Source organism: Schistocerca piceifrons, chromosome 8 (genome assembly GCF_021461385.2).
Source record: "Schistocerca piceifrons isolate TAMUIC-IGC-003096 chromosome 8, iqSchPice1.1, whole genome shotgun sequence".
In the NCBI taxonomy this organism is placed as follows: Eukaryota; Metazoa; Arthropoda; class Insecta; order Orthoptera; family Acrididae; genus Schistocerca; species Schistocerca piceifrons.
This window is the reverse complement of record NC_060145.1, coordinates 144,721,633-144,749,051: the sequence shown is the minus strand read 5'-3', so window position 1 is coordinate 144,749,051 and position 27,419 is coordinate 144,721,633. Positions and strand designations below refer to the sequence as shown.

The 27,419-nt window shown below is 40.0% G+C and overlaps 1 protein-coding gene across 1 annotated transcript in view; it reads right to left on the bottom strand.

Moving 5' to 3' along the window:
- Positions 1-27,419, bottom strand: part of LOC124712136 (brachyurin-like) — a 176,029-nt gene that overhangs the window by 112,322 nt on the left and 36,288 nt on the right. The window contains exon 3 of the mRNA XM_047242435.1: positions 22,996-23,149. Within this exon, the coding sequence (XP_047098391.1) occupies positions 22,996-23,149 (154 nt within the window). The remainder of the gene's footprint in view (positions 1-22,995; positions 23,150-27,419) is intronic.

The window sequence follows — 27,419 nt, the reverse complement described above, 5'->3', positions numbered from 1 at the left end:
TGGATTTTTGATGTGAAGATTACAACAGTGGTAAATGTGACTGCGTTTCATAATCGCCATATGCCTTTCCTTCCATTTTTCGAAAGTGGAAAGAACTTCATATTTTCTTGTGATGTACAGAGACTTATAGCAGCTATGGGAATTGATAATAAAAGTGATCAGTGGAGGTTGTTTATCGACTCCTCCAAAGTCTCAAGTGTGCGCCACTTCATAATGGCAATGTGCTTGTTACCATCGATTCGGACTGGGTATGCACCTTAAATTATAGAAACATATGATGGCATGAAACAGTTATTCTTGAAATTGAACTATGACAAGTTTAAATAGCAGATTTCCGGGGATCTGAAAGTCATGAACATATTACTTGGGCTAAAACATGGTTATACCAACTTCTGCCGCTTCCTGTCCCTCTGAGATAGCCATGCCAAAGTGCTTCGCTATAAAGATAAAAAAAAGATTGACCTAAACGTCAATCGTTTGAACCAGGATCCCACAATGTTATGCATGAAGCAGTTTTCGAATCCAAGAACATAACTCTCCATGCTGTTCACATAAAAATTGCCCTAATGAAAAACATCAGAACATAATTCTCCATGCTGTTCACATAAAATTTTCCCTAATGAAAAACTTCTTTAAGACTGTGGATAAAACTGGGAAATAATTTCTCTATTTGTGCGTGAATTTTCACATCTTAATTAGCTGAAAATAAAAGGGGAATTTCTCTGAGTCCCTAGAAGCGTAACTGTACAGAGAGGAACATTTCAACACCAACCTGAGGTGTGACGAAAAGTTAGCTTGGGGCACACTTGTTCAAGTGTCAACAAACTATTTAGGAAACAACAGGACAGAAAACTATAAGGATCTTGTGTTAAACCTTCTGCAGTGCTACGATAGACTGATGTGTAAGATATGTCGATAAAGTTACATTTCCTAGATTCCCACTTCAATTTATTTGCTGGTAACTATGATGCTGAAACCGATGAGCACAGAGAACGTTTCCGTCAACAAAATTGGGACATGGAAATTGGATACCAGCGAAAGTGGGGTGCATAAGTGTTAGCCGATTACTGCTAGATACCAATCAGGGAATCACCATCAGAAAACTACAAACACCACGCAAAGCAGTAGCGATTCAGTGACCTTGCTCCATGGGAAAACGCTAACAAAAGTCATCATAACTTCAAAAGGAGAACTGATCTTGCATTCTCATTAACATTTCCGCTATCAGCACACCCGAGAACTTAAAGATTAGCTGTCTTAATGCCAGTTACAGAATAAAAATAAAATTCTTTGGGCTAGTTTTACTAATTGTACTGTTGGTTCAATTGGTAATAATGCTTTTTATTCTTTATCTATCTACTTATCTTATTTAGTAATTCATAATTATTAGTTAACCTAAGATTACGATGTGAGTTTATGTGAAAATTTATTCCATTATGATATTCAACAGACCTATGGAAACACAGATGATCTTTTAACCTTTTATAGATATTCATATCAAAAATTTCAAATTATTATTCAAACTGGCTTGAGTTATGTGTCAATACATAGACCGCTTAGGTATCTGGGATTAATAACAGAATGAATTTATAATTATCTACAACATCAAACAGGACACATATCTTTTAATCATTTGGAATAACATAAAGTAAAATTTTAAAATTCTCCAAAATTTTGGCTTGAGTTACTCATAATCCACTATCAAAAGAGATTTGAGCCTAAACTGGCACCTAAAAGGCAGATGAATCAGCGATGATGATGCAGAAGGAAATGGAAACCACTGCAGTAAAGATACATAAAGTGTATAAAAAAGACATGTGGCCTGTAATTGAATAAATTGTCATGATGATCTCTATATTGCCAAACGTTTCCCCGGATTAGTCCCCATTTAGATCTCCAGGAGGGGACTTCCAAGTGGGAGATGCAATAGTGAACAACAGCATAACATTCCTCTAGTCAGGGTATGAAATACCTGAACACTGAATTTGGTATAAAAGCCAGAAAATCTAAAAGGAAAATTTGACGCACAGTCTAGATCTAATAGGATTCAAGGAAGTTATATAGAAAGAAAACTGTGATTTGTGGTCCAACCAATATAGAGCTATATCAACAGTCGCAGATAGAGGTGTAATGAGAATTATGAATTATGAATAGAATTTTAGTACAGAGAGTGCATTACTGTGATTAGTTCAGTAATGCGGTTGTTCTCATCAGAATCGATGGCAAATCTATGTTGACAACAATAGTTCAGGTATATACGCTGATGTCGCAGCCACAAGATGAAGAGAGAGTTTGTTTATATGTAAGTCTATATATCAGGAGTTTGAAGTGGTAATTCTGTACGTAAAGGAAGCTGAAAAACTAGTAACAGTAGTTAACAAATTTAAACTTTTTTCTGCATCTTCTTTGTAAGTGGGTGGATTTACCTTATTTTCATGTTCTGAATACACTGGTAAAATTAGTTTTTCTCTATGACGTCACATTTCCTACATACACAGCAGTATAAAACATGGTAATAGCGAAAATTGACACAAATAAGTAAAAAAAATACGCAATACTATTTTGTATGTATATTTGGGCGTGATGCCAATAAAAGGTCCAAATTAGTTCAGAACATATTCTTAACCTTTAATCGTCTTTGGTTCTTTTTTTTTTTTAATGCGACGACGGAGTTCTTATTTTGTTTGCCGTTTCATCACTCTCCCTAACAAGACCCCAGCAGTAGTCACCCCTCATCAAAGGGTTCCAGTGGCCTCGGTAACGGTGTTCCATGGTAAGAATGTTTTGGTGAAAGCGTTCAATTCAACATGCTCACCGCTTACAGCTCACAAATTTTCTGGGAAGAAATCAAGGTGAGAATGTAAAAAGAGAATTTTAAGCGACATTCTACACCCCATGTTCTTATAGCTGTCCAACAGATTATTCATAATGGTAACATAGCTTTTGTCTTATCTGTTACCAAAAAAGCCCTTCCAATTGCTTCAAAAGAAGATCAAGCAGGTAACTGGGTATCTGTGAGTTTGGTATCAAAGGTTGGATCTTTCAGCAATTTTCTTATTTGTGGTCCAACAAATATACCCTCTTTCAGCTTTGCCTCACTTAATTTGGGAAACTTTTCTTTTAAGTGATTGAAAGCCTCACCTTCTTTATCCAGAGCTTTTACAAAGTTCTTGATAAGGCCCAACTTGGTATAAAGAGGAGGTTTAGGCCAGTCTTTGACTGTATAGTGGTTTTTGATGTCACAGTTGTACCGAAGGCAGCAGTATTTCATGAATCTAGCCTGTAAACCTGTAAGGAGTGCAACAACTTTTAAATCACAGCAAAGATGCCATTCATGATCCTTATATTTGATTTTTAAATTGTAAGACATTTCCAGGGGCAGATGTGGACTCTGACCACAATCTATTGGTTATGACCTGTAGATTAAAACTGAAGAAACTGCAAAAAGGTGAGAATTTAAGGAGATGGGACCTGGATAAACTAAAAGAACCAGAGGTTGTACAGAGATTCAGGGAGAGCATAAGGGAGCAATTGACAAGAATGGGGGAAATAAATACAGTAGAAGAAGAATGGGTAGCTTTGAGGGATGAAGTAGTGAAGGCAGCAGAGGATCAAGTAGAAAAAAAGACGAGGGCTAGTAGAAATCCTTGGGTAACAGAAGAAATATTGTATTTAATTGATGAAAGGAGAAAATATAAAAATGCAGTAAGTGAAACAGGCAAAAAGGAATACAAACGTCTCAAAAATGAGATCGACAGGAAGTGCAAAATGGCTAAGCAGGGATGGCTAGAGGACAAATGTAAGGATGTAGAGGCCTATCTCACTAGGGGTAAGATAGATACCGCCTACAGGAAAATTAAAGAGACCTTTGGAGATAAGAGAACGACTTGTATGAATATCAAGAGCTCAGATGGCAACCCAGTTCTAAGCAAAGAAGGGAAAGCAGAAAGGTGGAAGGAGTATATAGAGGGTCTATACAAGGGCAATGTACTTGAGGACAATATTATGGAAATGGAAGAGGATGTAGATGTAGATGAAATGGGAGATATGATACTGCGTGAAGAGTTTGACAGAGCACTGAAAGACCTGAGTCGAAACAAGGCCCCCGGAGTAGACAATATTCCATTGGAACTACTGACGGCCGTGGGAAAGCCAGTCCTGACAAAACTCTACCATCTGGTGAGCAAGATGTATGAAACAGGCGAAATACCCTCAGACTTCAAGAAGAATATAATAATTCCAATCCCAAAGAAAGCAGGTGTTGACAGATGTGAAAATTACCGAACTATCAGCTTAATAAGTCACAGCTGCAAAATACTAACACGAATTCTTTACAGGCGAATGGAAAAACTAGTAGAAGCGAACCTCGGGGAAGATCAGTTTGGATTCCGTAGAAACACTGGAACACGTGAGGCAATACTGACCTTACGACTTATCTTAGAAGAAAGATTAAGGAAAGGCAAACCTACGTTTCTAGCTTTTGTAGACTTAGAGAAAGCTTTTGACAATGTTGACTGGAATACTCTCTTTCAAATTCTAAAGGTGGCAGGGGTAAAATACAGGGAGCGAAAGGCTATTTACAATTTGTACAGAAACCAGATGGCATTTGTAAGAGTCGAAGGGCACGAAAGGGAAGCAGTAGTTGGGAAGGGAGTGAGGCAGGGTTGTAGCCTCTCCCCGATGTTGTTCAATCTGTATATTGAGCAAGCAGTAAAGGAAACAAAAGAAAAATTCGGAGTAGGTATTAAAATTCATGGAGAAGAAATAAAAACTTTGAGGTTCGCCGATGGCATTGTATTCTGTCAGAGACAGCAAAGGACTTGGAAGAGCAGTTGAATGGAATGAACAGTGTCTTGAAAGGAGGATATAAGATGAACATCAACAAAAGCAAAACAAGGATAATGGAATGTAGTCTAATTAAGTCGGGTGATGCTGAGGGAATTAGATTAGGAAATGAGGCACCTAAAGTAGTAAAGGAGTTTTGCTATTTGGGGAGCAAAATAACTGATGATGGTCGAAGTAGAGAGTATATAAAATGTAGACTGGCAATGGCAAGGAAAGCGTTTCTGAAGAAGAGAAATTTGTTAACATCCAGTATTGATTTAAGTGTCAGGAAGTCATTTCTGAAAGTATTCGTATGGAGTGTAGCCATGTATGGAAGTGAAACATGGACGATAAATAGTTTGGACAAGAAGAGAATAGAAGCTTTCGAAATGTGGTGCTACAGAAGAATGCTGAAGATTAGATGGGTAGATCACATAACTAATGAGGAAGTATTGAATAGGATTGGGGAGAAGAGAAGTTTGTGGCACAACTTGACCAGAAGAAGGGATCGGTTGGTAGGACATGTTCTGAGGCATCAAGGGATCACCAATTTAGTATTGGAGGGCAGCGTGGAGGGTAAAAATCGTAGGGGGAGACCAAGAGATGACTACACTAAGCAGATTCAGAAGGATGTAGGTTGCAGTAGGTACTGGGAGATGAAAAAGCTTGCACAGGATAGAGTAGCATGGAGAGCTGCATCAAACCAGTCTCAGGACTGAAGACCACAACAACAACAACAAATATTTGATTGGCTCTAGCAGCAAGGCCATGGTTTCTTTCATGTCTACTGCGTAAGCCAAAGGTACCGATGGAAATGCATTGCCATTTTGCAGTAGTACTGCTTTCATGCTGGTTTTACTGAAGTCAATAAATAGACGCCACTCCTGTGGCTTATGTTGTACACCTAATTGCATCATCAGGCCATTTAAATCTCTACATGCACACACTGAACTCTACGTATCGAAATAGTGATCTGAAACAGGAAATATTAGTCCCTGGAACTAAAAGGTTCCGTTGTTGCAGTCTCGACCCCAAGAGATCAGCTTGCTGTTTCGAAAGTTTTAGATCGGGAACCAAATCGTTCAATTCCTTTCGATAAAAGAGCTGAGGTGGAGTGTCATGATATTGAGGGTAGTACTCTTCTATATGTTCAATACTTTCTGACTCCCTTGACATGGTATCTGGTTCCGTGGCTTTCAAGTTACAGACAGGAACAGGCCACCCCTCATCATGGGTCACAGGCACAACCACTGACCATACATTTCGATACTTTATTTTATGTCTAGTTTTGCTTGAATGTCGCGAAATATTTGTAAGACAGAAGTAACAGTCTGAATAACGATCATTAGGCTCACACCACATCATTGGAACAGCAAATGACGTGGCTCGGCGTTTTCCTTTCAACCACTCAGTTAAGGTTGTAATACAGGTTATGCAGGCAATATGAGGTGCAAAATATTTATCTTGATCAAAATACAATTTATATGCCTTCTTAACCAAGTCAATAATTGGCTTTGTTTGGACTTTCGGAGTGAATTTCCCATACACATAAAAAAAGTTGTTGGGGTAGTTTAGACAGCAATGAGATTTACTAATTGCCATTTTTCTTAGTTTAAATTTTAAACACAAGAAGTTCGCACTATCTTCCACAGGAAACACTCACTGAGCATCTCTTTCACACCACTTGACTACCACACCAACCATTTACTGACGATTTGTAGACCTTTTAGCTCTCCTCTGCAAATCAAAAACAAACAATTAAACATCAAAACAGAAGAACAGCAAAAAGCGAAATACTGAATACGAAAAATAAAAAGACGTTTAAAAACTCAAAAATGGTACGTGCTAGAACATTTTGAAAGGTGTATTCGGATTCTACAGACCAAAATACATACTGGTTGATGTACCACATCCCAAATATAAAATGGCTGTTGACTAGTGTTATCATGATGGTTGGAACGTTGTTACAGATGAAGGAGTAGAAGAAAGGGTTACAGGAGGGCATGGAATTGGTAGTGGGAATGAGAGATGAGGAGAGAAATGAGTTCTGCAACAAATGTCAGTTAGTAGCAGTGAATCCTCTGTTCAAGAATCAAAAGAGGAGGAAAAGCATGTGGAAAAAGCCTGGGAAGACGGAAAGATTGTAGATGGATTCCATTATTATCAGATATTAGGGTGTAAGGCATACCCAAGAGTAAATTCTGTCTCGGATCACTATTTAGTAATTCCGTAAAGTAGACTGGAGATGACGAGCATCAAACGAAAGAATCGGTGTGCAAGATAGTAGCATACTGAGGTGACGAAAAGATGAGATGCGTCTGGAGTTCACTAAAGACGTGGATAATGTAATAAGGAATAACACAGTAGTGAGTTCCGTTGAAGAGGAATGGACATCTCTAAACCGAACAATCAGAGATGTTGGAGAGACAAACAAAGGTATGAGAAAGAGGACTGCGAAGAAACCGTGGCTTACAGAAGAAATACTTCAGCTGTTCGACGAAAGAAGGTAGTATAAATATTTGAAGGGAAAGACAGGAACACAGCAGTGTAAATCACTGGCGAATGAAATAAATAGGAAACGTAGGGACGCCAACGCTAGGCGGCTGCAAGACAAATGTGAAAGAATAGAAAAAGAAATAATCGTTGGAAGAAATTTTCTAGCCCATAGAAAATTAAAAACAGTCCTGACTTAAGTTAAAAGTAAGACCGGCAACATTAAGATGCAGTAGGAAATCCACCATTTAACCCAGAAGAAAGAGCGGTTAGGTGGAAAGAGTATGCTGAAGGCCTCTATGAGGGAACTATCTCATGAGGTGACAGACGAAGAATTTGGTGTCTAGATGAAAGGGATAGGGGATCTAGTATTAGCCATAGAATTTATCACAGCCTTTGGAAGCCTTATGATCGAATAAGCCAGAAAGTCTAGATATCATTCTATTGGAATTTTGAAAATCACTGGGGGAAATGGCAAAAAACTACTTTTGAAGTTGGTGTGTACAGTCTACGAGACTGGCGACATACCATCACACTTTCGGAAAAATATCATGCGCACAGTTCCTAAGATAGCAAGTGCAGATAAATGGGAAAACTGTTGGACAATCAGCCTTACAGCTCATGGATCCAAGTTGCTGCCATGATAATATACAGGAATGGGAGATAAAACTCACGATCTCTTAGATGACAACCAGTTTGGCTTTAGGAAAGGCAAAGGCACCAGAGTGATAGTTCTGACACTGCGGTTGCGATCATGGAAGCAAGTCTGAAGAAAAATCAACACGTTCATAGGATCTGTTGTCCTGGAAGAAGCGTTCGAAAGTGCAAAATGTTGCAAATATAAATTCTGAACAAATAGGGAAAGACAGGCAACATACAATATTTGCAAGAACGGGAACCACAGGACTGGAAGACCAAGAAAGAAGTGGTTGGATTAAAAAGTGTGAACGACAAGGATGCAGCCTTTCACTTATAGTGCGGAAGTGACGGACACAAACGAAAGGCTCAAGAGCGGGATTACAAATCATGATGGAAGAGTATCGATGATAATATTATTCGCTGATGACGTTGCTATCCTTATTGGAGACTAAGACTAGTTACAGGATCTGTTAAAATGGCACGAGTAGCGTAATGAATACAAAATATCGATTGAGACTGAAACGAAGGAAGAGGAATATAACGAAAAGTATCAGAAATGAGAATAGTAAGAAGCTCAATATCAAAGCTGTCTATCACAAAGCAGACGAAGTGAAGGAAATATTCTGACTTAGAAGCAAAACAACCCAAGCAAGGAGGCAATAAAAAGCAGACTAACACAGATTCAAAGGACAATCCTTGGCAAGAGAAGTCTAATAGTATCAAACATAGGTCTTAATTTGTCGAGGAAGACAGACTTTGGAATACATAAAACAAATAATTGAGGACAAATGTTCGAAGTGCTACTGTGAGATGAAGAGGTTGGTACAAGAGAGGAATTTGTGGCCATCCGCATTATACCCGTCAGAAGACGGCAGATGACTCAAAATAATATAAGTATTCAATACAAAAGTTCAATAGTATACACTATACTGGCAAGAGATTAATGAAAATTATGTTTGTCACAGAACGTATCATAAAATATGAGATAAAGATTACGAAATTAAAAATTTGAATAATGAATGAATAATGAAAGAGGATTCGAAAATAAAATGAGTGTAGACAGATCAGGTAAAATATTTGAAAAATGCAAATCTGCTTAAATATTAACAATGTAACAAATGTAGTTCGCTATTTGAACATTCAGCAGAAGAAGAAAATCATTAAAAAAACTTATAATCAGGCACTAAAAACCATAAAGAATATTCTGCATAGGCTTCAGAATTTTATGAAGAGAATAGAGTCTATTTTATTTTACAGTCACTAGTTTGGGCCTAACTACGCCCTCTTCGCATCTAAAGTCAGAGAGAATGGGAGCTATTACAGGTATTAACTAAAGAAGATGCCAATGAAAACTATCAACGTTTCTATGCTTTAGATGTGAATATTAACAAATTGAACAGAAATCATATATTATTATAATTAATTCGTAATCTGCACTGTTCTCTGTTGATAAAATTATAAAACAAGATCACTGTTTCCCTTGTCACAACAGTACACTGTCTTCTTTGTGCCTCTTAGGCCAGTTTAGGTTATTAATATGTAGCTGGAATTTATGTGTATAGACTGAAGAGTCAAAGAGTAAAGCAAAATTTTCACCAAGGCCAGTAATCGAATCAGGGTCTCCCGCTTGCTAGCAAGTGCATTGGCCACTAAACCACCTTGGCATAGCAGTTTGCGCATCCACATGGATTGCCCTGGCATGCGTCCCTCCTCAATCCAAATTCTCACTGCCACCCCCCTCTTCTTTAAATTTCCCGTTACACACGAACAGGATTTCCGATGCTCTCCATCTTCTGGAACAGCACCTCAGCATCTAACGTAAACAGTATATCCAACTTGAAACCCAGACGCAGGTACTTATAAATATAAAATGAAATAATCTCAGAGACTTTACTGGTCTCATACAGATACCATTTTATGAATACGGACTGAAGAAGTGGTAATCCGTGCAGTTGTGTGAACTGCTGTGCCAACGCGGCTTAGTGGCTAACACACCTGCCTTGTAAGCAGGCGACATGGGTTCGATTCCCGACCTTGGTACAAATTTTCACTCCTCTCCTCAGTATATACACATAAAGTCATATTTGTTTTAGACAAGTGAACTCTCTTAAACTGTGGCATTTCAACTGTACGCGTAGCTTGAGGTTAAACGATTACAGTGAAAATTAATACGATGATTGAATTTAACTACACTATTCGCCATTGCTACACCAAGAAGAAATGCAGATGATAAACGGGTATTCATTGGACAATTATATTATACTAGAACTGACATGTGATTACATTTTCAAGCAACTTGGGTCCATAGATTCTGAGAAATCAGTACCCATAACAACCACCTCTGGCCGTAATAACGGCCTTGATGCCCATGCAGCTTCAACATGAACAATACGAGACTGGAATAGAAGGGAGAACCGATAGAAGTACTCAAAGTACCCTCCGCCACACACTGTCAGGTGGCTTGCGGAGTATGTATGTAGATGCAGATGTAGATACCACAGTTCATCAAAAGTAGTGACTGGCGTATTGTGACGAGCCAGTTGCTCGGCCACCATTGACCAGACCCTTCCAATTCGTGAGAGATCTGGAGATTGTGCTGGCCTGGGCAGCAGTCGAACATTTTTTGTATCCAGAAAGGCCCGTACAGGACCTGCAACATTGCAACATACGGTTGTGCATTATCGTGCTGAAAAGTAGGGTTTCGCAGGGATCGAATGAAGGGTAGAGCCACGGGTAGTAACACATCTGAAATGTAACGTCCACTGTTCAAAGTGCCGTCAACGGGAACAAGAGGTGACCGGAACGTGTAACCAATGGCACCCCATATGATCGCGCCGAGTGATACGCCAGTATGGCGATGACGAATACACGCTTCCAATGTGCGATCACCGCGATGTCGCCAAACACGGATGCGACCATCATGATGCTGTAAACAGAACCTGGATTCATCCGAAAAAATGACGTTTTGCCATTCGAGCACCCAGGTTCGTAGCTGAGTACACCATCGCAGGCGCTCCTGTCTGTGATGTAGCGTCAAGGGTAACCGCAGCCATTGTCTCCGAGCTGATAGTCCATGCCGCTGCAGGCGTCGTCGAACTGTTCGTGCAGATGGTTGTTGTCTTGCAAACGTCCCCATCTGTTGACTCAGGGATCGAGACGTGGCTGCGCGATCTGTTACAGCCATGCGGATAACATGCCTGTCATCTCTACTGCTGGTGATAAGAGGCCTTTGGGATCCAGCACGGTGTTCCGTTTTACCCTCCTGAACCCACCGATTCCATATTCTGCTAACAGTCGTTGGATCTCGACCAGCGCGAGCAGCAATGTCGCGATACGATAAACCGCAATCGCGATAGGCTACAATCCGACCTTTTTCCAAGACGGGAACGTGATGGTACGCATTTCTCCTTCTTACACGTGACATCACAACAACTTTCCACCAAGCAACGCCGGTCAACTGCTGTTTGTGTATGAGTCATTGGTTGGAAACTTTCCTCATTTCAGCATGTTTTAGGTGCCGCCACCGGCGCCAACCTTGTGTGAATGCTCTGAAAAGCTAATCATTTGCATATCACAGCATCTTCTTCCTGTCGGTTAAATTTCGCGTCTGTAGAACATCAACTTCGTGGTGTAGCAGTTTTAATGGCCAGTAGTGTAAAAGTACCCAAGCCTGAATAGCACACCAAAGTATATGCACTTCTGCTACTCCTTGCGTAATCCAGGACGCTGTAGTTCACGGATAAACGACCAGATGCCCTTGTCTAATGGTCCCGTTGATTAACACAATGCTGCAATAGCAGCAAAACGTGTTACCAAATTTGCGAAATATAATTTGGGATCAGTCTGAGATCACACTAGCACATATAATAAAAAAAATTAAAGGATATTTTTATGATGCACGTCAGATGATAGCGGTGACAACTGATATTCACTCTGTATCTGAGGTGAGGATGAGCTGATTCAGCCGAAACATGTCATTTCAACATTAAAGTGTACCTAATATAATCTGATACATAATGTAGTAAAACTGAAACATTTTAGAAACTTTTGAGAGTTTTGTGGTGCAAGGTTTTAGTGCAGTGGGATCGCCAGTTTTACCATACTAGTCCATGAAGCAGAGACTAGCATCAGTAGTACTTTATTTTAATTTGAGAAATCATTCTTGCAATGGCTGTAGGATGTTGGATGTAACTGTAATTTATTTGCTACGATTGGATATGACAGGCTATAATTTTTTTTCGTTACTTCATATTATGGTACGTCTTTCAGAAATACAAAGATGAATGTATTTGAATCATTTATACATAGCGCACAGAAGTACAAAAATGCGGAAACACCGTGAGAAACGCTATGCTTGAGCTTAAATGCAGATGCCAGGCAAGCCCGCAGGTTGCGCGGTTGTATTTCAACACGAACGGTACGTATGCTGTGGACTCAATACGTCGCAAGTGTTAGACGTGGTCAGAACAGTGTCCTGCGTCGTTGTGAGTATATTATGTCGAATGCAAGTAAAACCGTGCATGGGCAAATCGTTGGGGCTCGTATAGTTGGTGCTCGTATTGGTGGTACTTCCGTAAGCAAGGTTGTTGCTGTTGTCTTCAGTCCTGAGACTGGTTCGATGCAGCTCTCCATGCTACTCTATACTGTGCAAGCATCTTCATCTCCCAGTACTTACTGCAACCTACATCCTTCTGAATCTGCTTAGTGTATTCATCTCTTGGTCTCTCTCTACGATTTTTACCCTCCACGCTGCCCTTCAATGCTCAATTTGTGATCCCCTGATGCCTCAGATTATGCCCTACCAACCGGTCCCTTCTTCTTGTCAAGTTGTGCCACAAACTCCTCTTCTCACCAATTCTATTCAATACCTCCTCATTAGTTATGTGATCTACCCATCTAATCTTCAGCATTCTTCTGTAGCACCACATTTCGAAAGCTTCTATTCTCTTCTTGTTCAAACTATACATCGTCCATGTTTCACTTCCATACATGGCTACACTCCATACAAATAATTTCAGGAACGACTTCCTGACACTTAAATCTATACTCGATGTTAACAAATTTCTCTTCTTCAGAAATGCTTTCCTTGCCATTGCCAGTCTACATTTTATATCCTCTCTACTTCGACCATCATCAGTTATTTTGCTCCCTAAATAGCAAAACTCCTTTACTACTTTAAGTGTCTCATTTCCTAATCTAATTCCCTCAGCATTACCCGACTTAATTCGACTACATTCCATTATCTTTGTTTTTGTTGATGTTCATCTTATATCCTCCTTTCAAGACACTGTCCATTCCGTTCAACTGCTCTTCCAAGTCCTTTGCTGTCACTGACAGAATACAACGTCATCGACGAACCTCAACGTTTTTATTTCTTCTCCATGGACTTTAATACCTACTCCGAAATTTTCTTTTGTTTTCTTTACTGCTTGCTCAATACACAGATTGAATAACATCGGGGAGGGGCTACAACCCTGTCTCACTCCCTACCCAACCGCTGCTTCCCTTTCATGCCCCTCGACTCTTATAACTGCCATCTGGTTTCTGCACAAATTGTAAATAGCCTTTCGCTCCCTGTATTTTACCCCTGCCAGCTTTAGAATTTGAAAGAGAGTATTCCAGTCAACATTGTCAAAAGCTTTCTCTAAGTCTACAAACGCTAGAAATGTAGGCTTGCATTTCCTCATTCTATTTTCTAAGATAAGTCGTAGGATCAGTATTGCCTGACCTGTTCCAACATTTCTGCGGAATCCAAACTGATCTTCGCCGAGGTCAGCTTCTACCAGTTTTTCCATTCGCCTGTAAAGAATTCGCGTTAGTGTTTTGCAGCTGTGACTTATTAAACTGATAGGTCGGTAATTCTCACATCTGTCAACACCTGCTTTCTTTGGGATTGGAATTATTATATTCTTCTTGAAGTCTGAGGGTATTTCGCCTGTCTCATACATCTTGCTCACTAGATGGTAGAGTTTTGTCAGGACTGGCTCTCCCAAGGCCGTCAGTAGTTCCAATGGAGTGTTGTCTACTCCCGGGGCCTTGTTTCGACTCAGGTCCTTCAGTGCTCTGTCAAACTCTTCACGCAGTAGCGTATCTCCCATTTCATCTTCATTTACACCCTCTTCCATTTCCATAATATTGTCCTCAAATACATCGCCCTTGTATAGACTTTCTATATACTCCTTCCACCTTTCTGCTTTCCCTTCTTTGCTTAGAACTGGGTTTCCATCTGAGCTCTTGATATTCATGGAAGTGGTTCTCTTTTCTCCAAAGGTCTCTTTAATTTTCCTGCAGGCAGTATCCATCTTACCCCTGTTGAGATAAGCCTCTACATCCTTACATTTGTCCTCTAGCCATCCCTGCTTAGCCATTTTGCACTTCCTGTCGATCTCATTTTTGAGACGTTTGTATTCCTTTTTGCCTGCTTCACTTACTGCGTTTTTATATTTTCATCAATTAAATTCAATATTTCTTCTGTTACCCAAGGATTTCTCTGCTGCCTTCACTACTTCATCCCTCATAGCTACCCATTCTTCTTCTACTGTATTTCTTTCCCCCATTTCTGTCAATTGTTCCCTTATGCTCTCCCTGAAACTCTGTACAACCTCTGGTTTAGTCAGTTTATCCAGGTCCCATCTCCTTAAATTCCCCCCTAAGCAAGGTAGGCGAAGCGTTTAGTGTTTCAAGAAACACGGTGTCTAAGATTTATATCGCACACAGGATAAGCGGAAAAACATAATCCACTAACTCACAAAGCGAAAGAAAGTTTGGTTTGAGTAATGGTGGTAGATGGTCGTGGAAGAGGACTGTGACGAAAAATAAGGGGACGACAGCTGTAAAAATCGTTTCAGAATCGCATATCGCACTCACGAACCCTGTCAACACCAAAACAACAGGAAGGGCGTTCCACAAGCAGGGAAATGGAGGTCAAGGAGAACCTACAAAACCAATCAACAATGTTGCAAATGCCTGTAACAGGGAAACGCGATGCCGAAGCCAGAAAACCTGGCCTACCGAGTCTTGTTTCACACTGTCCCCAACTTCTGGCCGAATTTACACCCGAGGACTGAAATATGGTGGGCGTTCTGTGATGACTTGGGCAGACATATCGTGACATTCCGTAAGTTCCGTGGTTACTCTTCTAAGTTTCATAACTAACAAAGACGATGTTACTGTTTTGGCTAATCACGTCCATTCCGTGATACAATATTTCTTGCGCAATGCTGATTCTGTGTTGCAAGACGACAGGGGCACTATCCACACAGTTCGTATCGCTCAGGCCTAGCTTTTTGATCACGAGAATGAATAACTGTATTTTCCCTGACGACTACAGGTAACACATCTCTAAATTATTGAGACTATGTGGGCCACTTTCGAGAAAAGGGTTCGTGACCGGACTCACATTCATCATCGTTACCTGAATTTTCCACTATTTTGTACAAAGAATAGCATACGATTCTCTTGAAACCCCTACAGTGCCTATATTTATTCATTCCCAAACGAGTGGAAGCTGTTTTTAATGGAAACGGGTTTACTAGGCCATATTAGGCATGGTAATGTGTCCCATTTTTGGTGTTCCCGTACTTCTGTCCACCCACTGCAGAGTGACTGGCTTCGCGCAACCAAAGACGAAACATACGGCTAATGCAGAATGTAGAATGTAAGAGACTGTTGTGTACATAGTTCCGCGTAGTCAGCGCGTACACAACTTTCCCACTAGAGCGCGCCCCGCTAAGCACAACAGCGCAGGTGCAGTGCTCATCCGTCTCCGCACTACGAGATGGCACTGCCATAGAGACGGACCAAATTCTGCTACCGCCGATCCGCGTATTAATATGTAACGCAGCCAATGAGATTACTGCTAACGTAGAACCTTTTCTCCTCGCAGATCACATGAACATGCGAGGTATTATAACGAGTGTACAGACCTCCGATCACCAGTCTGCATCAGACTGCATTTGTCTGCAACTGTCTGTACCAGTCTATAGTCAAGTTTCAGTCTGCCCCTAATAAGATTACCATATTCCTGTACATAGCCATGAAGATAAATGTATAGACACTTTTGTCAGGTATCAGAGATATATGTGAGAATAAGATTAACGTACCAATACCAAAGGAACTTCCGATTGTCAATTGTAAATAGCTTCCAGAACCAAGTTAAGTAATTTTTATGCTTGTTATCATTTTAATAAATGTGAGTGAAAATTAATCAAGATCTGTTTAAAGTTGGTGACTGTCAATCTGCTACTCTAAGCGTGCAAGTGGCATTGCTATCGTCTGACCTAACGGCAGAAGATAAACACGCCATGATAAGACCACGAGACATATTGCTGGCTCTTGCCTACTTTGTTAGAGAGACAAGTCAAATAATCTGATGGTGTGTGTACCGAAAGTCTTACAGTACGCACACCACAGAGACCCATTCAAAAACCAGACATATTGTATTTATGTTAAACATTTAATGTATTGTTGAATACACACAGATAAGGTTATAATGATTTGTTTATAAGCGGTGTTCAAAAAGTCTCTCTGCAGTTCCGTATGATTGTTAGTCGCTCGTGCCGTATGCCGCAGTGAATATACCGAAATGAAACTCAGTAAGATACAAGTTATTAATTTATTTAATATTCATTTTTACTTGCAGATTTTCACATTAAATGTTGAAAGTGTCCCCCTGTTGTTGAATACACAATTCAATTCGTCTAATCATGTTTCCAAACACAAGCTGTAACATTTCTTCTGTAACAGAAGCAGTGAAAGTGGATATTGCAATTTTCAATTCATCGATGGATTTTGGACGGTTATTTTAGAGAGCTGCTTTCGCTGCACCCCAGAAGGAAAAGTCAGGTGGTGTTAGGTCAGGCGATCGTGGAGGCCGAAGTCCCTGTGAAATTATGCGATCACCAAAAACATCAGCAAGCATTGACATTGAAACGCGGGCTGTATGCGCGGTTGCACCATCTTATTGAAAATAACCGTTCCGCATTTCACTTAACAAACGTTCTTCTATGAATCGGTACATAATATCACAACAGTATCGTTGTGCGTTTTTGTTCCGTTGAAAAATATGGGACCCACAATCCGACGTCTAGAAATTGCAATTCAAACTCCTATTTTCACAGAATCAAGCGGTTCCCCTTGAATACACAATGGATTTGCAGTACTCCACATACGAGAATTTTGCGAGTTCATGGACCCGGATAAATGAAACCACGCCTCATCAGTGAAAAACGTTTCATTAAGAATATCCCTCATATTTTGCTGAACGAAATTTTTGAACCATTGACAATAATGCAGTCTCTTGCTATGATCAGTATTTTTCAGTTCTTGCACGACTGACACTTTGTATGGGAAAAGTTCTAATTTTTTCCTTACAGCCGTGTGGGCCGTTCCGACACTAACATCGATTTCATGACCGAGTTTTCTTACTGACTTGTTCGGACTCACGGACATTTTATCGGAAATATCGAGTAGTTTGTCCTCAGACAAAACGCTAGGACGACCAGTTCTTGGTGCATCTGTCACTGAACCTGTAGTTCGAAATTTGTTAATCAAATCGCGGTGTGGGAGTGTTGTCTCCAGGACAACTGAATTAAATGTTTGACGAACTGAAACTGTGTATTTACCGCCAGCTTTGAACACTTGTTCGACTAAAAACACACGTTCTTCAGTAGTCAGCATTTTAGCAGTGACAAAAACGAGACAAACGAACAAAGGAACTAAAATTAAACGTTCACGTCAACACGTAACGACACTACTGACGCTGGCTGAGATAAACGGAACAGTGGAATGTTGCGAGAGTCCACTTGAAGGGTCATACGGCACGCACGGCTAACAATCATACGGCACTGTGGAGAGACTTTTTGAATACCCCGTATAAAAATTTAACATACTTAAGTTTTGTAAGAAACGAATGAAGTGCGATTGCTTTGTTGTAGGAAAGGAGTCGTGTAAGAAGCATACAATCCTTGTTTCTCTCAGAGGGACGGGGTGATGGGACTGAAATAATAAAAGCCGCCTTCGTCAAAGCAGGATCTGGCACGAGGCGCTTGGACCGCATATCACTCGTGGAATCTGTATCGCCCGCATCTCGTGGTCGTGCGGTAGCATTCTCGCTTCCCACGCCCGGGTTCGATTCCCGGCGGGGTCAGGGATTTTCTCTGCCTCGTGATGGGTGGGTGTTGTGTGCTGTCCTTAGGTTAGTTAGGTTTAAGTAGTTCTAAGTTCTAGGGGACTGATGACCATAGATGTTCAGTCCCATAGTGCTCAGAGCCATTTGAACCATTTTTTTTTTAATCTGTGTCGCATCAGCTGATGGCGCCACCACGAGTTCATTACCTCGCCAGGATCTCCTCTCTTAGACTCCTGCTGAAATTACCAGCGTTTAAGTGCCGTATGGCCTGGGTTAACGACGACAGATGTTAGTCCGGAGCTTAGTGATGGTTGCCATTTGCATAGCTGTATAGAGGAAGAATATCAGCATCATCACTATAATTTCTGGAGCTCATTAAAATTTCTCATAGATGCGTACCGATGGTTGCTGGTTCCACTACACTGTCTCAAGCTGAATAATAATTAACTTTCCATTAAATATGTGAGACTTTAACGCATGTCTTCATACATCAATACCATTGTTGGATTTTGTGGTTCTATTCTGTGCAAAACTTTTCTTTCTAAAAAGTATCACTTAACTGTGTCTTCCTCATTAGGATAATGGATAGAAGTTTACCTGCAAAACCATCATCACGATATTACGGATAATACAATGTTGTTACGGTTTATCGCTTGGCAAAATAAGAAAAGTCACACTACATGCGGTCGTGATGGCACATTGTTCATTCAGTACAATGGCGACAACGACACAGCCAATCAGAAATGTTGCATGATGGCCCTGGTCATAATTATAATAGTTGTTAATACTGCCCTGAGGTCAGTCGCATGGCAAGGCAGTTCTCCTACTGGCAAATCACAGTGTAATAATCTTTTGAACATTACTGATACTTAGCAGAGCCAACGGCCTTGCCGCAGTGATAAAACCGGTTCCCGTCAGATCACCAAAGTTAAGCGCTATGGGGCTGGGCTAGCACTTGGATTGGTGACCATCCGGTCTGCTGAGTGCTGTTGGCCAGTGGGGTGCACTAAGCCCTTGTGAGGCAAACTGAGGGGCTACTTGATTGAGAAGTAGCATGTTCAGTCTCGTAAACTGACTTACAACCAGGAGTGGGATGTGCTGACCACATGCCCCTCCATATCCACATCCAGTGACGCCAGTGGTCTGAGGATAACACGGCGACCGGTCGGTACCGTTGGACATTTCAAGGCCTGTTAGGACCGAGAATACTTTGCAGAGTGTTGTGTTCATAGTTCCATGTAGTCAGCGCGTACACAACTTTCGCACTAGAGCGCGCCCCGCTAAGCACAACAGCGCAGGCGCAGCGCTCGTCCGTCTCCGCACTACGAGATGGCGCTGTCTTAGAGACGGACCAAATTCTGCTTCCGCCGATCCGCGTATTAATATGTCACGCAGCCAATGAGATTGCTGCTAACATAGAACCTTTTCTCCTCGCGGATCACACTCGCGCAGTGATACCTGAATTCGCGAGGTATTATAACGAGTGTACAGACCTCCGATTAGTCAGTCTGCATTAGTCTGTAGTCAAGTTTCAGTCTGCGCCTAATAAGATTATCATATTCCTGTACATAGCCATGAAGAGAAATGTATAGACACTTTGTCAAGTATCAGAGATATGTGAGAATAAGATTAACGTACCAAGACCAAAGGAACTTCCGATTGTCAATTGTAAATAGCATCCAGAACCAAGTTAAGTTATTTTTATGCTTTTTATCACTTTAATAAACGTGTGTGAAAATTAGTCAAGTTCTGTTTAAAGTTGGTCACCGTCAATCTGCTACTCTAAGCGTGCAAGTGGCATTTCTATCGTCTAACCTAACGGCAGAAGATAAACACGCCACGATAAGACCACGAGATATATTGCTGACACTCGCCTACTTCGTTAGGGTGACAAGTCAAATAATCTGATGGTGTGTGTACCGAAGGTCTTACAGTACGCACACCACACAGAGGCTACACAATGAGACATAAGAGAGGGCTAGTATTTGTTGACACATTGACAGTTTATGTCAGATAATAAATGAAACTGTCTTGGCAAACCTTCGCTACCTGATCAAAAACTTTCGGTCATCCTATGAAATCCGGAACTGACCACTAGACGTCTCGAGCATAAAAGGAGGCGGGGAGTATCATGTTTTTCGTGGTTAGGGCGTGGTAACACTGTTGCGCTTAAGAAAGTAGCAAATGTTAAAGAATATGAACACATTTTACAGCATCGTGCACCGCACACGCTAAAGGTAAAGTCATTAAAGGTACAAGGTAGTGCTCAAATAATGTGTCCCGCAACATGTGTCTGCGGGACGCTAATTGTCCCGCTTTATGGTAAACCTGGCCTAGGTTAGAAAGAAACCGAATTCAAGGGAAGTACATGGGGCGCGTTGCCTACATGCAACGGTGTCGGGCGTGTGGACAATGACAGCAGCCGCTCACACCCACGCCGCCCCTGGAAGGAGACAAGTGAGTGTCGCACGCGTTCGGTCACTAGCCGCCCTCCCCCCCCCCCCCTCCCCTCGCTGCACCAGTGTCTCGCGTTACGACGGCGCCGTGCAGTTAGTACACACTACTTATCACAGAGGTTCGGTGTTTTTATGCGATTCATAAAATAAATAGCGTTTAGTGTGTTATTGTGCACTTTGCTGTTACTATTACTGAACAGTTCGTTTGGATTTGAGTCATTTCTGATTCAGAAAAAGACAGTGAAAAAGTAAACTACAAAAACTGTAAAGTGAAGTGTTCCTACCGGCATGAATGGAATAATTCGTATCCTTTTTTGAAAAACGCTGATACGAATGCGCATAAAGCTTCTTGCAACATGGGTATGAAATCATTTATGATACCAGACGAAGGTTTGAATGATGTAAAACGGCATCATAGCGTCCCGGAACACCAACAGGGTGAAAGATCTCGAAAGAATACTCAGACTTTGCAGCAGTTTTTAAAGTGCGATGTATTCACGACAGACGAGGAAAAAGTGACAGCTTCAGAGTTGTCCAAAGTTTACCATGGCGTAGACCGTAACTTGTCGTACAGTTCTATTGACTGCGATTCAACCTTATGGCCCGTGATATTTAATGATTCCCAAATCGCGTCAAAAATATCGCTCGGTAGAACTAAGACGTCCTCTTTCATTTTCAAATTTCTGGCTCCAGCATCAATCTAAGATAGCGTGGAAAAACTAAGGCCATGCGTGTTTTACAGCATTTCGAGAGATCCGACAAATTACGTATATATATATATATATATATATATATATATATATATATATATATATATATATATATATATAATTATTTCCAATAATTGTCAGTTTTTACTCTCCAAAGAGTGGAATCGGCATCTGCCTGTTTGATTTTTATGAGAACCCGGATGAAAAAGCGATCGATATTTATAATAATATAATAAATAGACTCAAAGCGCGGGATTTGGATTTCACAAACATATAGCCTTCTCTGCCGAAGACCCTAATGTTAATTTTGGCAAAAATAATTCAGTTATCTTCTCAAGATAATGTCAACATCTTGTCTGAAGGGAATTCAGGACACGTGGTACACAATGTTATCCGTCATGCTAGGGGGAAGTGCAAGTCTCAAGTTGAGAATTTGATACTTAAAGTCTACGACCACTTATCCTAGAATACTCAGAGAGTCTAGACCTTAAAAGAACACTTTTGCTGCTGCTGGAACACAATATCAAAATATTATACGACTCGTCAAAACAATGTAGCTGTCACTGCATCCTGCTACTGGGAAAACTCTACGGTAACTGTTCAGTTGTAGTAGGAAAATATTTTGATGACAACCACGCAAAGAAAACGGAATGATTCCTTCGATTTCTAGATAATCTTTTTAAAAATGTTTCAGAGCGCCATCTTGTTTTTGGATAAAAGTAATGCTTTATCGTGCGAAACCTTTAACATCTAAACAGATTTAGGCCTAAAAATAGGGCAAAGAATTAACTAAAAATTCTTTGGATTTATTTGCTCAAATGCCCTCACCAGCTTCGCAGTTGATGAACAAGAGTCTACCAAAACTGTTTTGACTACATGGTACAAAAATTCATGGAAATACCTGGACGGTCACTTTGATTTTTCAGAAGATAAGAACTAGGCAATAACGGGAATATTTGCATTGGAAAATACATTTTTTCGCAAGGCTCTTTATATGTGTTGAGAAAACTTATCACTCTCCAAACTCACAGATCTAGACGAATATTATAATGAGTTCTGCAGTATTGAGGAAATTTAAAATAAAATTACTGAGAAGCTTAAGCAAACACTCCCATTGAATTAAAAACAAAATCTATCTATGGAGTATTTAAGCATTCTAATATACTGAACTTATTAAATATTTTCCAGTTTACTGTGTTCATTTCATGTTCTAACGCCGGTGTTGAGAGGGCATTTTCACCTTGTGGATTCAAGAAATAGATAGAGGGCTCAACACGTAAGGGCGAAACTGGAATTAAACTTTAACTTTCAGTAAAGTTGTAAAGATTTTTATAATTACGCACTGGGGAATAAAAAAAAAACGCTCAAATGTGGCAAATCGCAAGACAAGTACTCCTTCAAAAAGAAAAACTAATTGATTGAGCAAAGTTCTGTATTTACTGGTTCGTATTAAAATTTTTATGATGATTATTTGGTGATAGCGAAGATTTATTTTGTTTTTTTTTTCAAATTATAAAAAAAACTGATAAAAATCGTTACAATTGTTTTTCTCTCGCTTCTGTGCATTTCGAAGTAGGTCCAGCTTTTTTTTTTTTTTTTTTTGTCAGGTCCCGCATATAAATTTCTGGTTTGCTTCGTATCCGTGAATAATAGTTGACGACTCAAACTGTGACCATCTCCCGCGATTTTTCATTAACACCAAAAATTAATGTTGAGTAATGAAAAATGTATTGCGCTAACTTACTCTTTGACGCAGTGTCCCGCAGTGAGGACGGCGGACTTGGAGATGAGCGATGCACCGCAAATCGATGAGTAGTCAGACACCATCAGCGCCTGGTACGGGATTTCGCCGGGCTTCACCCTTTTCCCACCGACGATGCGCGAATCGGACAACGCACCTTTCAAACAGATAGTGGGATGTCACGTACCGTGATACTACAGCTACCAAACATGCACTCTCAAATCGCAATATTAAGATGTACGACTGTGGTTTGATAAGTATCGTAAAAAAAGCAAGGAAAAATGTTTGTTTCGTAAGCACATCACCTTATTTCTCGACACGGACTCCTTTAAAGTATATACACTTGGTCCAGCGATCTTCCGGCTCTTTCATCCCACTTCAAAAATACGTTATGTCGAAATCTGTAAAATACTCGTTGACTATGGCTATCAGTTCCTCTTCTGATGAAAATCTCTTACCACCGCACCAAAGTTTCGAGTTAAGGAATAGGAATAAGTCACTTCGGGCTATGTCTGGTGAACAGGGTGGATGAGGAACCATTTCAGAGCTCATTTCATGTACTCTTGCCATCGTTATTGCTGGTGTGTGGGACAGTGCAGTATCCTGGTGAACGAGCACTTTTTTGGTGCCACCCTTGGTCTGTTTTCAGCCAACGCAAGTTTCAAACTTTTTAAGTAATTCTGATAGGAAAAGTGAACTAGAAGTGTTATTAACAACATATAACGTAGTGGTCAATTTACCTACACATATAGCTCAAGACAGTAGCACTGTAACAGATAATTTATTTGTACAGAAAGAGAATGTAAAACGAACACATGCTTTCCCTGTGGTAAATCGATTGTCAGACCATGATGCACAACTGATTAACTTACAAAATCTAACAGGATTTACAGTTCAGAAACCATTAAGTAAAAGTATGAGGATGCTCAGCCCAATATCTACAGAGCACTTCAGAGAAAGTTTAAGAAATCTTAATTGGGGAAGTGTATATAATGAGCCAAATGCTAATAATAAATGTAGCATACTTCTTGATAAACTTATGTCCCTTTTTTAACATTGTTTCACAAAGAAAATTACTAAATGCAACACCACTCACTTTTCAAAGAAACCTTGGGTTACTACAGGTATTAAAGAGCCTTCAGAAAGAAAAAGAAAGCTGTATGAGACAGCAAGAACTAGTAAAGATCCAGAAGTTATATTACGCTATAAAAATTATTTTAACACACTGAGAAAAGTTGTAAGGAAATCAAGAAATACGTATGATAGAGAAGAAATTAACAACTCCAGCATTACTATTAAAGAGAATGAGACCATCATAACCAACAGTACACAAGTAGCTAACGTATTTAACAACCATTTCTTAAGTGTAGGAGAAAAAATTTGTGAGAATAGTTCAAAAGAAAAAGCCAGGCAGTACATGGAAGAGTCAGTTTTGAAAAATTTTTGTCAGTTTATGTTTCACCTGACAACCTCTTGTGAAATAAGTAAAATTATTAAATCTTTGAAAAATAAATGTTCTGTTGTAGTAGATGACATCTCTAATAAGATATTAAAACAACAGCTGATGTTCTGAGTCACATATGTAATGCATAACTAACTCAAGGTATTCTCCCAGACAAGTTAAACATACCATTGTCAGGCCTCTCTACAAAAAGAGGGACACCGCATAGGTCAATAATTATTGGCCAATATCCTTGCTTACGCCATTCTGAAAAATCTTCAAGAAAATAATGAACTGAAGAGTGGTTAGCCATCTTAACAGTAATGGAATCACAGTTCGGATTTCAAAATTGCTGTTCCACTGAGACAGAAATATCCAATTTCACTGTCCACATAATAGAGTCTTTACATAGTAAAATGTCACCAATAGGAATCTTCGGTGACTTGTCCAAAGCATTTGACTGTGTGAACCACGACATTATGTTACAGAAATTACAATTCTATGATATAAATGGGATAGCATATGAATGGTTTAAGTCGTACCTACAGAACAGGAAACAAAATGTTTCTTTAAATGGGTCACGTGATTTAAATAAGTTTGCCACTTCATCTAACTGGGGTAAAATTACATTAGTTGTTATACAGGGTTCAATAATGGGTCCCTTTCTATTCTTGATATATGTGAACGACCTCCCTTCTTATCTGAAACAAGAAGCTGAACTGACACTGTTTGCTGATGATAAAAGCATCATTATTAATCCAGTAAAAGAAACTCCAATTGAAAACGATACAAATAAGGTCTTTGGAAAAGTCATTAATTCGTTTTCTGCAAATGGGCTTGCTCTAAACTTCGGAAAAACACAGTACATCCAATTTTCTGCTGGAGAAAATACAGTTCCTACAATAAATATAACACACCAACAGAAGTCAGTAGACCGGGTAGAGAACACTAAGTTTTTGGGTGTACATATAGATGAGAATCTTAATTGGAAAATTCATATTTTCGATCTTCTAAAGCGATTAGGTTCAGAAACTTTCGCAATCAAAATAATTTCCAATTTTGACGATATATAAATTAGTAAGCTAACATACTTTGCATACTTTTACTCTCTGATATAATACAGAATAATATTTTGGGGTAACTCAACACTTACACAAAAAGTATTCACTGCTCAAAAGAAAGTGGTTAGAATAATGTGTGGGTTTCATAGTCGAACATCTTGCAGGCATATTTTTAAAAGATTGGGAATACTTACAACAGCCTCGCAGTACATTTGTTCACTAATGAACTTTGTTATCAACAACATGGACCAGTTTAAAAACAACAGAAACATTCATGATTATAATACCAGAAAAAAGAGAGACTTACACTATCCTTTACTCAACCTATCTTTGGCCCAGAAAGGGGCAAAATATGCTGCTATAAAAATTTTTGACAAATTACATGACGAAATAAAATGTCTGACAGAATGCAGTAATAGCCTCCAAAATAAATTGAAATCATATCCCCTTGACAACTCCTTCTATACCATAGATGAATTCTTGAATAGGAATAAATAAATCTATTAATATAGAATATGCATGTTGTGCCATTTAAGGGAATGGGGTAAATAATATAAATATTAATCTTTAACAGTGTACTGTAATATATATATATTAAAAAATGTTGTATCACATGTGCATTTATTGTGCACTTGACACTTTCTACATCATAACAGCTTCCGTAGCGTGCGATTGATCAATGGAACACGCAACCAATTAACTAAGTAACTACCTAACTACGACAATGAAGCACTATAGGATCCGGTTATGGTTCTCCCTTTTGCCAAGTAATCTATGAGGATTATTTCTTGGGAATCCCAAGAAACAGCGCCATCACCTCAGCAGCTGACAAAATGGTCTTTGCTTTCTTCGGTGAACTGTCACCGACATTTGCCCGTTGCTTTGATTACCATTTGGACTCTGGTGCAATGTGCTGAAACGTTGTACCAGACTCACTTTTGCTCCACTTTGAACAATCGCGGCTATCACATCGCGCGCAGACCCTACATAGAAAATTATTCATGGAGGATGTTACACTCTCGCTCAGTTGAGATGCCTATAGTCTCAGCAGTTTCACGAATTTTTATTCCGCGGTCTCGCATTTCCGTATCGTGGATTTTGTCAACCGTTTCCTTTGTGGTGACCTCAACTGGACGGCGGGAGCGCACTTCGTCTTGGGTACTTGACCCACCACTTTCCAGGATGATGCAGAGTCTGCGTGAACTTCATCCAGTTCTGCTTTGATTTGTGCTGTAGTCCAACCCTTCCAATGTAAATGTTTAATAACCGCACGAAAATCGGTTTCCTCCATTTCAACGGCAGACGGCTGTCAATCACGAACTTTACGCTTTATATTGTTGAAATTCCTTAAACGATCCTCGGAATAAACATGTTTATCAACCATGTAGGGGCAACAAAAATGTTCCATTCTTTAGAGGAAATTTACCAGACTTGTGAAACCACCCTGTTGTATTTTCCGATGATGGAAGGAAACTCATTCAACAATTTCTTTTTCGTTTACGATATTGTAAGAATAATTGCAACTTATCAGCACTGCTACTCAACTTTTACGTCGAAGAGGCTATATATTACATGTTTTGCTCCACTTTTCACTTTTGAAACGTTCCTTTCGTCCGCTCCTCGAAGCTTCCGTAGCTTCGTGCGCAATTACACTCGCGGCTGCGGCGTGAACACGCGTATTCTTGGTGAAGTGCGCCGCGCCAAGCACATTATACGGCGTGCTGTTCAACGAATTTAATTGGAAACGCTCATTGGCTGACTCAGTAATTCTCTGTACTGCTACACATTCAAAATCAGTTTCAGTTAGGATCATCAGCCTCACGAACTCCTAAGTGTCAAAAGCTAAAAGCTCTGTAGCTGCCTAACTACTTCTAGGTAAGATTCCGTGACCCGACCACTGCACTGGAATACATTCAGCGATAAAA